The 17,463-nt window shown below is 39.7% G+C and overlaps 1 protein-coding gene across 1 annotated transcript in view; it reads left to right on the plus strand.

The window, feature by feature from the left end:
• The first annotated feature begins 2,951 nt into the window (after positions 1–2,951).
• Positions 2,952–17,463, plus strand: part of FAM81B (family with sequence similarity 81 member B) — an 80,955-nt gene continuing 66,443 nt past the window's right edge. The window contains exons 1-3 of the mRNA XM_055126650.1: positions 2,952–2,976; positions 9,299–9,444; positions 14,642–14,706. Of these exons, the coding sequence (XP_054982625.1) occupies positions 2,952–2,976; positions 9,299–9,444; positions 14,642–14,706 (236 nt within the window). The remainder of the gene's footprint in view (positions 2,977–9,298; positions 9,445–14,641; positions 14,707–17,463) is intronic.

The raw sequence follows: 17,463 nt of genomic DNA on the forward strand, positions 1-17,463 counted from the left end.
GTGACTTCTGAATAAAGTGTAAAAATTGGTGTCTGCTGTTAGACAATTGATTAATGGCTGTTATTTTACTCCAAAACACACACACTTACAAGAAAAAGTGGACAAGAACAGAAAATTGTACAACCAAGAAAAAGTTGCCTTAGTCACTTTCTGAAACATTATAAACAATCCATATCAAAAAATAGATGGTAAACTAGAAAGTAAGAGGAAGTTACCTATAATCTTATCTTCCCCAAACTATCAAAACTGACCAATTCCTTTTGGAATTTTTCTTAACATCATTGAAATAAAACTTTATCCCAGTTTCTGCCTGGGAAAAACATAAAATAATTTTATATTTTACATATCACAAATAATTGACATACTTTTTTATTCCTGGCAAAATAATACTATTATAATTTTCCTTGTGTCAAACAATTAAAACAACCAACTTTTAATTATTTGAATACTATGATGAGCAGGTTTCTGTGCCTTTTTCAATATTGAGGGAAATTTTCCTGTATTTCAACGTGCCCAATATCTAAATCTGAGTATAAATTTTTCATGTTTCTTGTAATATGTTTTCAATTTGCTTTGCCAAAATCCATTTATAGGAGCAATTTGGCAGTATATATCAAGATCATTACAAATATTCCTATCGTTTTATATATTTTTTCCTTAGAAAGCAATCAGTTATAATTTTGTGCACAATATTATCACAGTATTATTCCCATTACCCCAAACTCAGCCATAATCTAATTGCACCCAAATTTAAAAGAAAATTAAAATAAATCATGGTAGCATGAAATATACTTCATGCCACCATTTAAAAATGCATAGTAATAGGTAAACTACAAAGACACAGTAAATCATTAAGATGTAATGCAAAAGACAATATATAAAATTATATTTATATTGGGGCTGGAGCAATAGCACAGTGGGTAGGGTGTTTGCCTTGCACACGGCCAACCCGGGTTCAATTATCAGCATCCCATATGGTCCCCCTGAGCAGGAGTAATTCCTGAGTGCATGAGCCAGGACTAACCCCTGTGCAAAGCCAAGTGTTACCTAAAATGCAAAATATATGTATATATATATATATATTTATTTATTTATAATAGGATCTTAAGTACAAGCATGCACAGATAAATGTTTATTAAAAACACATTGAAATGCATATAGTGATTTTATGATAATCTCAGAGGGGCATATTAAGTGATCCTTTCTATGTATTATGGTATATACTTTCAAATATCCTGGATATTATTCCTCAAGATATTTCCACTATTTAATTTGCATTTCTGTACTACACTCCATAATGTTTCTACAATATTTAACTTCTTCATATAATACAGTATCTCTGCATTTATAGAAAATCATATGTATACATATAAATGCATATTAAATATCACATTGAAAACACAAACATTGTATAACTAAGACATATAATAATGCTATTATAAACCATGTTACCTCAAAATAATTTTTTAAAACACCAGAATAACTAAAGACACTGATTTGTTCTCTCAAATAATTTTAAGTTTTTTATTAGTGACTCACTGTGACGTACAGTTACAAACTTATGAACTTTCGTGTTTGCATTTCAGTCAGACCGTAATTGTTTACCCATCCCTCCACCAGTGCCCATTTTCTTCGACCAATGTTCCCAGTATCCCTCCCACCACCCACACCCCATCCCCCACCATGCCATCCTGCCTCTGCAGCAGGGCATTCCCTTTTGTTCTCTCTCCTTTGGGGTGTTGTAGTTTGCAATAGAGGTATCGAGTGGTCTTCATGTTCAGTCTGTGGCCTACTTTCGGCATGCATCTTTTATTTGCTGCTTTATTTTGTTTTAGGCAGAGAAGTCTAACAATCTGCATAGATACTTTTTTGTGTTACAAAATAAAATACCATGTAGGGAGATAGTTCAACGGGCTGGAGCACATTCTGTATAGGTAGAAGGCGAATTTTTGGTTGACATCAGTTGGTCCCTCAGAGCCACTGGGCACAGATCTGGAGCACCAAGCCAGAGTACCCTCTGAGCACTATCAGTTGAGGACCCCAAACTAGGTGGGGAAACCTAGTTTTATAAGAATCTCTCTAACAAAGTACATGATATGCTTTAAGAGCAATGTAGTAGCCAAACTCCAAATCTCCAAATCATTTAATTGGTCATACAATGACCATCATTGACACAAAAAAAGAAACTACAATCAAGTTTTTCACATAAACTAAATGTTGTTTCATGTGTTTATATTATTGAATTGGTGCCTTAAATTAAATGACAAAGTTCTTCAGAATGGAATAGAAATAGAATTTGCACATTTGCTGTGGGTGCTTTACCAGCCTCTTGGGGGGCTTTGTTCAAGCACCGAAACACATTGACAGGATTCAAGGATTTAGAAAACAGAACTGGACAAAGTTCCCATCACACGTAAGGTGAAAGATACTCAGATCCAAGAACCCTACTGGATCCTACCCAAGAACTCCAGTTCTGGCTGCTCTCACCTGGACAGCCTCATCTCTGATCCTCAACCTCCCTGTTCTTGCCAGTGGCCTTCTTGGCAACCAGGAACAATTAGTGATGAGAAGCCTGCCTCAGCCATCCTACATGGCCACAGGATTCTTCTCCACTGACTTCTTCCAAGAAGTCTTTTCCCTTTTCTCCTTTCTGCTTGGGCTCCCCTGCACCTCTGCTTTCCTCTCTGATTGTGCTCTACGTACTTCATCTTGAAAGCAGTGTATGTCTGGTTGTATGTCTGACTTTCAGAACAGCACTGAGGGCAGACAATTTTCTTCTGATTTGCTCCTGCTGCATAAGGTATTCAATTAATATTTGAATGTTTGTATGACTGACAAATAGAATACATGAGTGAGGGAAAGACTGAATTCAGCAGAGAACCTGCATATCTAAAACACAGAGGCAGAAGTGATGCTGGAAACTACGGTAGGTGGGAGAGTGGGCACAGAAAATGATGAAGGCCGAGACTTTAAACGGTAAGTAACTTGTGGTGGATCTATAAAAATAGCACATATATAGCAGGTTTGAAGCCCTCATTCTGACACCCAGTACCCTAGATCCCAAGAGTACACACACACACATATAGCACGGTGTCAGATATATTTCAATATGTTTGAGAAGGTTCCTCAATTTGCACATATAAAGTGGAATAACAGATTCATTGTATTACTGTAAGAATTAAGTGAACTATAAATATATAACTACAAAATACACAGTGCCCTGTACATCATAGGTATTTAATAAATGTTTGACTTTCCCCATACCCTTACTTTATGGCTTAATCTTGTTATTTATGTGCTTTATAAAAGTGGATCATAAATTTCTAGAGGATTATATTTCTCTAGAAAACGTGCATTGGACATATTTTAGTTCAATTATTAAGAAGACAGGCAATGCGGGGCTGGAATGATAGCAAAGCGGGTAGGGCATGTGCCTTGCACACAGACGACCCGAGTTCGATTCCCAGCATCCCATATGGTCCCCCAAGCACCGCCAGGAGTAATTCCTGAGTGCATGAGCCAGGAGTAAACCCTGTGCATCGCCGGGTGTGACCCAAAAAAGCAAAAAAAAAAAAAAAACCCAGACAGACAATGCTAGAAGAAGAGCAAAAGTAAAGGGCCAAACTCTTGTAAGTTTGAGGCACCAAGGGCACAAGGAGATTGTGAATACAGGTAAGCCACACTGAAGGAGAGGTCTGAAAAGGGCTATTCAAGGGAAAGTTTTATGCAGAATGGAATCAAATTTATCATCTAGAACAATAGTGTAGTAGATTGGGCTCTTGTCTTGCAAGCAGTCAACCCAGGTTTGATCCCCAGCATCCCATGGTTCCCCAACCACCACCAGGAATAAGTTCTGAGTGAAGAATTAAATTTATCTTAATGTTGTGACATAAAGAAGGTCCTGAGCAAAGGAAAACACCACTTGCAGAGATTTTATTGCCTGTTCTCTTGATGAGAGAAATACACACAATATGCAATTTTGTCTTAGATCCATTTGGCTAAATGTGTGGATATCTAGAGCCAAAAATACAATCATTGATTTGGGGACCAGAATCTATTTATATACTTTTAAAATAGATATTTCTGTTCACCTTGAAGTACTCGTGCTTGTATTGGGCTGACTGATCGGGGACCTGGATCTTACCACATAATAAAAATAGGCTCCGCAAGATCTTTGGAGCAGCAGGTAGGATGGCTGTCTCCTGTCATTGGGATGGTTCTAGGGATGCCAAAACTCTCAGGGGTGTCAAATTTAAGGGTTTGAAGGCAAACACTTAGATCCACCAGGTTGACTTACAGTCTTCTGGCAGAATGGAAGCTTGACTGCAATGAATTTAATGAGCACAAGTCTTATTACCACCCCCAAAACTGATGACGCTGGTATCTATAGTGGCAACATAGTAAATGGCCATTGCAATTGCTGTTGTCTTTGAATTTCAACCTTACCTTCCTCTGCACTGCATTATCTGCCATGTGGAATCTTGTCAATTATTTCATTTGTGCTTCATTTATTTATTTGTTTATTTTGTAAGTCTATATTTGTGAATGCATATGATAAACTATGTCCAAAGATGAATCTACTTCTCATAGAAGGTAGCTTTCTCCTTGACATTTCATGTTGTTGCCAGTTATCAATGTTACTGTACCTTAACATAAATAAATTCTTAATTTGGTTAGTCAGTTCATTTGACTAATAGTAGCCAGACACAGTTAATAGAAGTTGGAAGCAAGAAACACAGCAAAGAGAGATGGGAATTCATTATAATAGCTTGGCAATAATTAGGTGCCTGGAGAGAAGCTGTTTGTCCAGCCATGGAGAGATACAAGTATTAACAGGAACCAGAGAGTGGGAAAAGAAAGCCTGACTGAGAATTGGAAGTAGTAGTCAGGTGTAAATACAAGGTAAGAATGACAGCAAATTGCCAGTTGGCACATATAGTTTAGTGTTGGGGAAAGAACACACGGCAATTAGGATCTAAGGAAGGTATTTTCAAGGGGAAAAAATTTCTCCAGGCACTACTGAAATGCAGAAAGTGCACATAAATACAAAACTAAAATATGACCTTCCTGGGGCGTTTGTGGATGCCTCCTTCAGTTGTTCAGTGTGTGGTTATTGTTTCTTGTTTATAAATTCATTGGGATGAAGTCTAGGAATCTACAACTTAACAAGTTCTCCATGGGGCTGGAACAATAGCACAGCGGGTAGGGCATTTGCCTTGCACACAGCCAACCTGGGTTCGATTCCCAGTATCCCATATGGTCCCCTGAGCACCGCCACGCCAGGAGTAATTCCTGGGTGCAGAGCCAGGAGTAATCCCTGAGAATCGCTGGATGTGACCCAAAAAGCAAAAAAAAAAGGCAAAATTAAATAATTTTTGAAAGGATTATTCCTGTGCAGAAAACAAATCCCCAAACTAGGTGTTAGCTATAAAGACATAAGATCAAAATCAGGTTGTTTATATGGTTTAAGGGAGTGGAGGGGGAGGAAAAGCCTATGTTTATACATAGGCCATGGAATGATCTAATGAAGAGGGAAGAAGTTTCCTTGAGTAGATCAGATGGAGGAAGAGCCAAGGACAGCTGAGAGATGAACCTGAGTGAGCACAAATGGTTCATCCACAGCTAGAGGAGAAGAGCGAAATACGCAAACTCAAATGCAGATAGGTTATTAGATGGAGTGGTGGGTCATTAAAATTACCTTCTGAGCATGCATCTTTGGTATACTAGAAAGGAAATATGAGTGCATCAGCAGCCTGATGGTGCCTTCAGGCTTCCTGACACCCCAAAATTGCCACTGTGTTTTTGGCGGGACCCAAACAACTTGGGACCAAGTTTACGAAGAAACTATACAGCCAAGTTAGGTATGTAGGAGCCATGCCCACAAACCATCTCCAGCTCAGCTATACAAGCTCATTTATTAGCCTTATTTCAGAGACCCATAGATAAGTCCCAAAAGAGATCAAAAGCTACCGTTAAGCTCGGACCCACACATGGCTGGTAAATCAGAGGGGGGGTGGATTGGCCTGTGCCCACCCAGAGCCCCTGGTAGTCACTTTCTTCCACAACCCAAAATTGCCACCATACTCCTGGCCTGACTCCACCATCTCAGGACAAACCTCACAAAGATATAATCTGCTGAAAATTTTGGTATGTGGGTTTTGTGACTGAAATCTCCAGGCTTTCTCAGAATTGGGATGGCTACCTTCCCCACCTCCCTGTACTTGATTTCTGAAGCCTTGGCAGTCACATCCACAGCCCAAAACTGCCATCCAGTTGAAAGCTACTCCAGTCTTACTGTCTTGATATAAATACCAAATGCTCTGAATAAACACCATGACCTCTTAGCACCTGTATTGATAAACCATAATGCAAAAAAGGAAAAGGAGAGGGAACAAGAAGGAAAGTGCCTCCCATAGAGGGAGGCTGGGAGTAGGGGTAGGGGGGCTGGAGAATGGTGGTGGGGAAATGGGGGACTTGGTGGTGGGAAATGTACATTGGTGGAGGGATGGGTGCTGGATTATTATATGACTAAAACCCAATTCTGAACAGCTTTGTACTGATCTGTCTCACAAATATCCAATTAAAAAATTTTTTTTAAAAAGTAATGTGGAGTTCATGCCCAATTCAATCAGCTTAATCAATGGCAAAATAAATAGCAGTACTCCTACATTTTTTTAAAAAATTAATTTTATTATCATAAAGTTGTTCACAATAATTTATTACACTTAATGTTTCAACACCAATCTTACCACCATTACACCTTCCCACCACCAGTATTTCAAAGTTTCCCACCACCACTCAAATCTGCCCCAGAGGCAGATCCCAGATAATTTATTATGAATTACCTGTTGTGGAACTATCCACAGCAAGATGTCTGAAAGGGTTTATCTCACAGTGATTCAAGAACAACTAAAAAGTATAATATATCACATGGCCACAAAAGCAGTTGCATGCTCCTGGGATCATAAAAATTTAAATAATCGGTGTCCAGAGCCATCCCTGAAGTGAGCTGCTTGGTTCCGAGATTCATACGTGAGTCTCTGGATCATGGTAGTTGAATAGCAGCCGGAGGCAGATCGTGGGTGTGGCAGCCAGGACCTGGGCAGGACAGGGAGATGGCAAGGGAGGACCCAGTCCCGACCCCATGAGAATGGGCGTTTTCAGTCACTGGTCCCACATACCTGGGTTTTTGAGTGGATTTAGTCTCTTTGTGAGGGGCCCAGGACAAGTCTGTGAGGATCAGCTGTGAGTGTGGCGGCAGCTGATTTCTGGAGGTTTGGGGCTGCCGGGGTTCATCTGGCAGGGGAGAGAGAACCCTACTCCCATCTGAGGTGCCCAGTGAAAGCAACCAGTGTATGGAGTCACCCCTGCAGTGAGCTGCTCAGTCCCAAGATTAATATGTGAGTCTTGATTTTTTTATGTCTTTAATTATAATAGCAGAATATGTACTTTTAAAAAATGATTTTAGACAGAGTTGAACATTGTTTCTTTACTCTAGGCCTAAAGCCCTGTATTAGGAAGGATCTTGGTGCTCAGAGACACTCAGGAAGAATGTTAGATACACATTGAGGCAGGCAGGAACTCAATAGACATGTATAGTGTGTGCACTGTTTGGTTTTAAAAAGAGTCAGACCGAGAACAACAAAAGTTAGACTCTTGTTCCATTGCAGCCCAGTTATTTTTCTAACAAAAACAATTTATTAGAAGCTGAATTTATAGAAGGAAAGAAAAAATCTCAGAAAGCTGTTTAGCAGTCAAATACATTTTTTTTTATACAGACCAGTATCTAATGGGGGGCATTGCCACCCTGTGCAGTAACCACAAAAAATAGCTTCCACGTAGTAGACTCTCAATTAATGACACTATGCTGTTTCAAGTGTAATATTGTATGTAATCCTTTCAACCGCTATGTGAGGTTAATATTACTAGCTCACTTTACAGATGAGAAAACTGAAGCTTGAAGAGGTAAGCTCATTTCATCCAAAGCAGACAGTTGTCAGGTGAAGAGTATTTGCATGCTGAGCATCACACCTGATTGTGGTTAAGGATTTGTCAGTTTCCCTTGGTATTTGGTTAAAATGACTCATGGAGGGATATAATGACCTTTTGGAACAATTTGCAGACCATTAAATACTGTATCTTGTTTAAGGGCTTCAGTTAACACTAGAGCATGCCACTGAAACCAAAAATAATGCATGGTATTTGTCTGTCATATCTAATTTTGTCATTCAGCATTGTGAACATTTTGTGTCCTTAGTGAAAACCCAGGCAAGCCTGTCTGTGTCCCAGGAATACTCAGCACAATAAATTGGATAGTGACTCAGTTAATTCTATCATTTTTGTAAATGAGGGATAAAAAGTAATAAGATACACACCTTTCTGTTTTAAAGCCCAGGAAAAGAGGTTTCAGAGATGAAACTACCCACATCTCTGGGGTCAAACCATTTCACAAATTTTCTTTTATATGGCTAAGTTTCAAATTTTCATTTATTTCAATCCATTTCGACTACCTTTACTGCAGAATGCTTTACCACGGTCCCTCTAGTGGCCTAGAAGAATTACTTCCTTAAGTCGTGCACTGGCAAGGAAGGTCCTGAAGCCCTGCAGTACTTCAGTCTCTGGAGGCAACTGCTCCCTCCCCAGACACAGCAGGTGAGCTCTGGAGAAGTGTGTGAAATTTCATTTTAAAACGCCTTTTCCCACCTAAGGAAATGAGGTGAGACTGAGTTATTTGTATTTGGATGAGTATTTAAGAACATTCTTGAAGCTCCTAAAGCCAGCCCGGTGACATCACAGATTCTCCCTACAGTCACAAAGCTGCTGAACCCTCCCACCTGCAAGAAACCCCAAATGAATGAAGATTTCACCCAGCAAGCAGTCAAGCTTCCTAGAACTTTCGGTTTCTGAGAGAAAGGAGGGACAGTCTCTACTCCCTTTCCAAAAGTATCAAATCAACCAAAAACAAAATCAAGAAGCCAAACAACATGAGTACAGGTACTTTTTCTCAAAGTTTCTTATGGTTTACTAGCTTACATTTCTCATAACATTTAAAGAAGCTAATAAATCCCAGTGAAGACTCTTGGATGACTTGAGCACACCAGGATGGCTGCTGGGTCCCTATTAAGAGTGGCTTGATCTAAATGAACAGCTCAACAAAGTTTCCTGCAAGAATAAGCAATTCTAGCTGACTACGGGGACACGGGGAGAAGGGGAGAAGGGAAAGTGTAAGACTAGAACCCTCTACACTGTATTTACAGAAACTGCTCCTAGTTACAAAGCCTATTACCTTCACTGAAAGGATTCACTGCCGTAGCTTCTGATCTGATTCAGCATTCTGGTTACCTAGATACAAATGTAAACAAAAGTGCCTCTCAGCCTGCAGAAGAACAGCTGGATACACCTGATGGCCCCCTTCCTGGCGCAGTCAGTGACCGAGAGGAAAAAGCAAGTACCTTTAGATATTCGTACTAGAAATAGAACATTTTGCTCAGTTCTAAGGAGACTTAGAAGCGGGTTTTCTTCTTACTCTGCTCTAATTTCCTGTTCCTTCTGTTTTGCAAAGTGACTGATGCAACAAAAACAAAAACAAAAACAACTGAAAAGATTAAAGATTTCAATTTGTGATACAGTCATTGAACTAAAATATTGGTGGCTAAAATGGAATGATTTTGCCACTTTTTAAGTGAAGATTCAAAAAGAACAAACTCAAGTGTAGATTATCTCTATTGTGAAAAAAAACTGCTAAATGGAATGTTTCTTAAATTAATATTTGTCCAACCTTCCCCATTAATTAAAGCGAATACACAAAGAAATGTTTTTAATAAACTTTGTTTTGTAATTCCCACAATACCTGACAACAGATAAAATGAGTACTGGGAGACCAGCACAATATCAAGCACCAATTTTTTTAAAAATCATCATTTATTAACTGTAGCACATACTTGCTCTGTAACTTTGACCACTTACTTAATCTCTTGTTTTCTTTTCTGTGAAATGAGCTAAAATTTAAAAATGTGGAACTGAGGCCGGAGATAGAGTACAGCAGGTCAGGCTCTTGTCTCGCATGCGGCAGACCCAGGTTCAATCCCCAGCATCCCCTGTGTTCCCCCAAGTATCGCCAGGCCCTGGGCTCAGAGCCAGAAGTAACCATTGAGCACTTCCAGGGATACCCCTCCCCCCAAAAAAAGAAACAAAAACTGTAGGGCTTAGATAATCATGATAAAATTTTGTCAGGCAGGAAGGATTTGCCATAATCTATGCAATCTGGAGCAAGCCCATTACTTCTGAGTCTCAGATTCTGTTCACATGATAATAATCATCTTACATCCTTTTTGTAATAAAGAACAACTTCAGTTCCTTAAGGTAACTCTGATCCATAAGGTAATTATCTCCACTTTACAGGGCTATTGAAAGAATGAAATCACATTTTACACATAAAAGTATTTTCTAGTCCGTTTTAAGCTATAAAGGACTATATCATTTTAAATTATTATAATGAAACAAGTGAAAGAGGACATATATAAAATATCCCATAATAACTACCAAGTTGTTTGACTCTGAAATGATTTTAATATAATTACATTTAGACTTTAGGAACAGGGTTAAAACAGCTGCATTTTATATTCAATTAGCAAAGACATAAAAATTTAAATACTGTCTTACATACACCTTTAAAATTGAACATAGAAGAGAAGAAATAAATGTAGCACAATGTTAACAGCTTTTTCTAGGTGACAGGACTATGTGAGGATTTTTTTCTCTTACTTTTCAATAATACATAATTTTATATAGAATTTTACCCCATTCTTAGTGAGGCACATAATTTTCAATACTGTTCATGATAGTTTAATGCATATCTTGCTTCAGCCCCCAACTGGGTGCTCCCCTCCTTGTACCAAAGCCCCGGGGCTCCTTCCTTCTCTGCCCCAGCCAGGGATGCTCAGCTCCTTGCCTGGCAACTGTCTTTGGTTTCTTTGGTCACTTGCTGCTCCTCCCTTGCTGTTTGTCTTTGTGCTCTGAAGAGGATGTTATTTATGGGTCTGCCAAATTAGGCAAGAATAAAGAACTGAAAATAAAATAGGTGCGTGTTTGTTTCTCTACAGAAGGAGAAAAGCAATCCATAGCATCCTTACCTAATCCTTGGACTCAAAATGTCTGATACTCTGTCATTCCACGAACACCTGCAGAGGGCTACTACATGCCAAACAAATAAAGCCAAGAATTTGTCTCCCACAGTCAGGAGTAGCAGTGGAGGAATGAGGAGGTAGGAAAGGGCCGCCACTAAGAAAATTAGTTAGGCATCCAAGACGCAGGACTATTTATTCCAGAAGGAAACAGGAGAGTGAAAACAGGAATTAAACCATCAAATTCGCTAGGGACCCCATGTTTCATGGCACTGGGCTTCCAAGTAGGCCATCGTATTCCTTGCCTGGCTTAAGAACATTAGACCCACGGCAGACCCCATACGGGTAGGAAGAGGGGCTCACCAGTGTGGCGGCCCACTGCCCCTGCCCCACCCTGGCAGCCTCTGGCCTGCTTCAATTGTGCACTGGCCGGTCAGGAGAACCTAACCCTTGTCAGATGTTCCTTGTCAGTGTCCTTGATAATGAACTTTTTAAAACTGCTCTATTCAAGGAGACAGGTTTCCAGCTGAGTTTCTCAGGTCCTACCTGAGGAAGTAAGCAATAGAAGCCCCTGGGCTGGAGAGATGGTTCAATGAGCTAAGCACAGGCTCTGCACGCTGGAGTCCTGGATTCAGTCCCTGAGCAACGCCAGAAGTGATCCCCAAGCACAGGCAGGGAGTCCCTAGCATCATCCAGGCAACAACAACAAAGAGAGAGAGAGAGAGAGCTTCTTAGGCATTTAAAATATATATATATATTTCTGTCTGTCTGTGAATCTTAGAATATTCAGCTCACCATTGCAGTGTACAGTAGTGTAGAATAAGAAATAATGTCCTTCTGCACTTATATGTTCATCGCAGCACTGTTTACAATAGCCAGAATCTGGAAAAAACCCGAGTGCCCTAGAACAGATGACTGGTTGAAGAAACTCTGGTACATCTATACAATGGAATACTACGCAGCTGTTAGAAAAAATGAGGTCATGACGTTTGCATATAAATGGATCAGCATGGAAAGTATCATGCTAAGTGAAATGAGTCAGAAAGAGAGAGACAGACATAGAAAGATTGCACTCATCTGTGGAGCATAGAATAATAGACTATAATACTAACACCCAAGATTAGTAGAAATAAGTACCAGGAGGTTGTCTTCATGGCTTGGAGGCTGGTCTCTCATTCTGGGCAACTCAGAGAAGGGAACACCAAGTAAAATGTGGTCGGAGGTCATGCGTGCCGAATATAGACTAGAGGCTGAACACAATGGCCACTCAACACCTTTATTGCAAACCACAACACCTAATCAGAGAGAGAGAACAAAAGGGAATACCTTGCCATAGTGGCAGTGTGGGGTGAGGGGAGACGGGACTGGGGAGGGTGGGAGGGACACTGGATTTACTGGTGGTGGAGAATGGGCACTGGTGAAGGGATGGGTTCTCGAACTTTGTATGGGGGAAACATGAGCACAAAAATGTATAAATCTGTAACTGTACCCTCACGTTGATTCACTAATTAAAAATAAATAATTTATTAAAAAAAAGAAATAATGTCCTTGTGGAGTTCATTCCCAATTTAATCAGCTTAATCAATGGCTGAATAAATAGCAGTACTTCTACATTTAAAAAAAGAAAAGAAAAAATGTCCTAGAAATACATATTTTGTTTAATTTTAAACTTAAGTGGTATACTATTCATAATAAGACATTTTAGTGACAAACTATTAAAGTAACAATAAATCTGTGTCCTATTTTTAAACTTAAAAATAAAAGAACAGAGGGCTGGAGCTATAGCCCAGCGGGTAGGGCATTTGCCTTGCACAGGACCAACCCGGGTTCGATTCTCAGCCTCCATATGGTCCCCTGAGCACCGCCAGGAGTGATTTCTGAGTGCAAAGCCAGGAGTAACCCCTGAGCATCGCTGGGTGTGACCCAAAAAGCAAAAAACAAATAAAAAAAGAATAAAAGAACAGAGGGAAATATATATCTGTACATGTACATATATATACATAGTTTCAGATATATATACAAAAGCTCACATCACTCAACCTTTAACAACATGTTAATGATATTCTAAAGAATGTTTTAATGGCCTCTGCCAAAATAGAACAATCTTCAAACTGTCTCCTCTATGGATACATTTTTGTGGCATTTTCAGTGGTTGTGCTTTGGGACAGGAATTGGGGCTTGGGATGGAAACATCCCAAATTTGGTGGTGGGAAGATGTAATGGTGGTGGGATTGGTGTTTGAATATTAACTATAATCAAATATTGTGAACCACCTTATAAAATAAAAATAAATAAATAAATAAAAATAAAAAAACAAAAGAACATTAGAGTTTAAAGCAGTTCCAGCATATGCAAAGATAGTACATTTGGTATCCTCTTTCCTTCTACAAGTGCAACAAAATTATCAACTTCATGCAAATAGAACTTTCTAGTAGTATTATTTTATTCAATTAAGTGCTTAAGTGACCAGTTTTGTTTATTTCTATAAATTGTGTACACAACTTCTTCTTTACTATTTTTTTCTCATTGAATTTAATAATCTGGCTTCCAGGTTTCTCAGAAAACAAAATTACTTGGTCAGATTACTTTTAGGCTTTGAGCTTTATTTCTTTTTCTTTTTTTACTTTTTTTTTTAGTGGGAAGAGGCTTTTGGGTCACACCCGGCAGTGCTTCAGGGTTACTCCTGGCCCTGCACTCAGGAATTACTCCTGGTGGTACTTGAGGGTCACATGGAATGCCAGGGATCAAACCCAGGTCAGCCACATGCAAGACAAACACACTACCTGCTGAATTGAACTCATTCTGGTCCCCAGAGCTTCAGTTCTTAAAATGAGCTGATTTCCCCTCAAAATTGAGTATGTTGGGAATAAACCACTCCAGGAACTTATCTTTAGTAAGCCAGTCAATAATCATCGAATGTTCCATTTTAAAATTCTGTTAGGATAATCTCTAACTTTGACATCTCCAAAGAGTTTTTCCTGAAGTAGTAACAAATCAATAAAATGCCGCCTTTTAGTAGCTTCCCAGAACTTGATTTTGGGTTCAATCTCTGACAATAAAACATGAGGCATGAGTGATATTCACTGGGCTGATCTATAATATAAATTTAGTTTCAAATTTGGGGGCAAGAGATATACACAGCAGTTTAAATGTGTGTCTAGCAAGTGTTCATCCTTGGGTTCAAATCCCAGCACTACATAATTTCTTAGGCACACCAGCTGCAGCCCTGGACATCCCTGAGCACCTCAGGATGTGGCCCTGGTGGTCTCCCTAGCACCCCAGGATCTGAGAGCAGTATCACATCCCCAGACCCTTAGCTGAACCATCACCTAGTTAGCCAAGAATCACCCCTACGGCCCCTCGACCTACTGAGCACCAATTACATTAAATTGAAACATAATATAAGGGTAAGATACTAGGATTTCCCAGTGAAATAACTCATAATATATATGGATATGTAAGGATATATAAATATATGAGTATATATACATATATATAAGCCATATCATTTCTTTTAGGTAAGATCATCTCCAGCCAAAATGTCAACCAAGAAATCCACAGATCTAGTTGAATATGATAACAGGTAAGTCTGTAAATTATATCTAGTTCTCACTACTGTATTTAGTGATTGTTAGAGATTCAAGTGCCTGGATAAGACCTGTTACTTTTTGAAATAGTTCTTTGCTTTCAAAATCAGCTCGATAAAAGACTGTATCTTTATCTTTTCCTTTCTGATAACACAGCAAGCTGATATTACTGCCTCCCCTGAGTCATTTTCACAAGGTTCTATAGATTCATGAATAAGATAATACGACACAGGCAATGAATGACATCATATGGGTCAGATATAATGAACTATGGCTTTTGTGTGTGTGTATGTGGTGAAAACTCAGAGAAGGGGTCGGGCAGAGAGAGTATAGGACGAAGGCACGTACTTGTGTCACACAGAGCTGGCCCACATTGATCTCCAGCCCACATATGATTCCCTGATGAGCACCACTGGGAGTGATTCCTGAGCACAGAGCCAGGAGTCAACCTTGAGCACAGTCGGGTATGCACCTCACATCAGAAAAAAAAAAAGAAAACCCAGGGAATTTGAAATATACTAATCATCATAAAACTTGTTCGTATAGCTTAAGTGATGGCCATGCCTGTAGCATCAGAAAAGGGTCACAAAAGACATAAACCTAGTAACTTGGAAATAGAACCTAGTATTGTACATATGCATAGTCCAGAATATCCTAGAATTTCAGTTTGTAAAGACAGGTGAGAGCAGTGATGCGTATTATTTTGAGTTGTTTTCTGCTCTGTATGAGAAAGGAGGCTTTGGGATGATGTGTCCATTTAAGTTTTTAGAGCACTTGGCATTGAGTCTCAGCTCTTCCACAAATTGTGTGATTTCAGTAATTTCCACAATGTTTATGGCCTTTGGCTCTTTCATTTGTCAGATGAAGAAATGTACTAGGATCTCACTAGAACCACTACAGCTTTAAAATAATTTGAATCCTAAAATAAACATAATAACCTCAGAAGAAAAATCACCAAATGGGTAAAAGGAGTTAACATGAAATGAATGTCAATGACACTATAGGTTAAAGTAGAACCAAACAAGGGGAAGGATGTTTTAATGTTTATAAATATAAATTTTGGAGGGCCTGGAGAGATAATAAGAGGGTAAAGCTCTTGCTTTCCATGTGGCTGGCCCAGATCAGTTTCCAGCACTGTATATGGTCCACCAGGGACTTTCGGGAGTGATCTCTGGGCACAGAGCCAGAAATACAGCCTGAGCACTGCCAGGTGCAGCCGGGTCCTCCTAGCCTCCACAAATATGTGGCATGTGTGAGTGTGCATGCATGCACATATTTATATATATATATGTACATATATGCATGTGTGCGTATAAATGCACATAACATTTGGGTAGATATTTTTGTAGTTAAGAGCAGTGAATGTGTTGTATAGAAATAATTATCATAAATGGAGCTAGTAGCTAAACTCACCTTTCACAGAGTAAAGGGCACCTGTTCTCACATTACTCTGCACCTGACAAATAGAAAAAACAAATCATTCTGGAGGTCTATTAAAATCCTATAAAAGCCCAGCAGATTGATTTCATTCATCCTTCATCTCAAGAGATGAAAGAAGAAATTTCTCAAGTATCCAAAAATTAAAACAAAATCCAAAGAGTTTTATGTCATTTCTTGGATTCCAGAAAAGCTAAAATTAAAACAAAAGGGAAGGTAGTTTATCATTCAACACAAAGACATCGTGAAGATGGTCTGACCCTGACAACTATTTCTACCTTGGTCTCTCCTCTGGAGCCTTTCTCTTTTTTTTTTTTTTTTTTTTTTTTTTAAATTTATTTATTTTTAATTAGGGAATCACCGTGAGGGTACAGTTACAGATTTATACACTTTTGTGCTTATATTTCCCTCATACAAAGTTCGGGAACCCATCCCTTCACCAGTGCCCATTTTCCACCACCCGTAAACCCAGTGTCCCTCCCACCCTCCCCAATCCCATCTCCCCCCCACCCCACCCTGCCACTGTGGCAAGGCATTCCCTTCTGTTTTCTCTCTCTAATTAGCTGTTGTGGTTTGCAATAAAGGTGTTGAGTGGCCGCTGTGCTCAGTCTCTAGCCCTCATTCAGCCTGCAACTCTCTTCCCCCACATGGCCTTCGACTACAATGTAGTTGGTGATCGCTTCTCTGAGTTGACCTTTCCCCGGAACGTGAGGCCAGCCTCGAAGCCATGGAGTCAACCTCCTGGTACTTATTTCTACAGTTCTTGGGTGTTAGTCTCCCACTCTGTTATTCTATATACCATAGATGAGTGCAATCTTTCTATGTCTGTCTGGAGCCTTTCTCTTGTCTATGTTGTGCACCTAGAATTTGGGGGAGGGGAGCTGACCACGCCTGGTGGTGCTCAGGGCTTAGGGACTGTGCTCAGGGATCACTTACTGATGAAGCTCGGGGGGGAGACCATAAGGGGTGCCAGGAATCCAACCCCAGTTGGCCACATGCAAGGCAAGCACCCTGCTGCTGTGCTATCTCTGGCTATCTAAAAATTATATGTACCGCCTGACCATGTTAGCTTTTTTTTCTCACCTTCATTTTATGTTGTGAAAGCACCATGATAAACAGTTATTCGGATTAGTTTTCTTTCTGTCTCTGCCTTCTGACCTCTCAGAGCAGACTACAAGCTCTCAAAGCAGGGACTCGGTGATGTTCTGACTGTAGATCCCCCTGCTGGTGTCTATTCCTGTGCATTGAGTAGTAATCCCTGAGGAACTGTCATTGAAAAGCATAATAAAGACTAATGGAGAGACAATTGGAGTTCT

This window comes from Sorex araneus, chromosome 1, assembly GCF_027595985.1.
Source record: "Sorex araneus isolate mSorAra2 chromosome 1, mSorAra2.pri, whole genome shotgun sequence".
Lineage (NCBI taxonomy): Eukaryota > Metazoa > Chordata > Mammalia > Eulipotyphla > Soricidae > Sorex > Sorex araneus.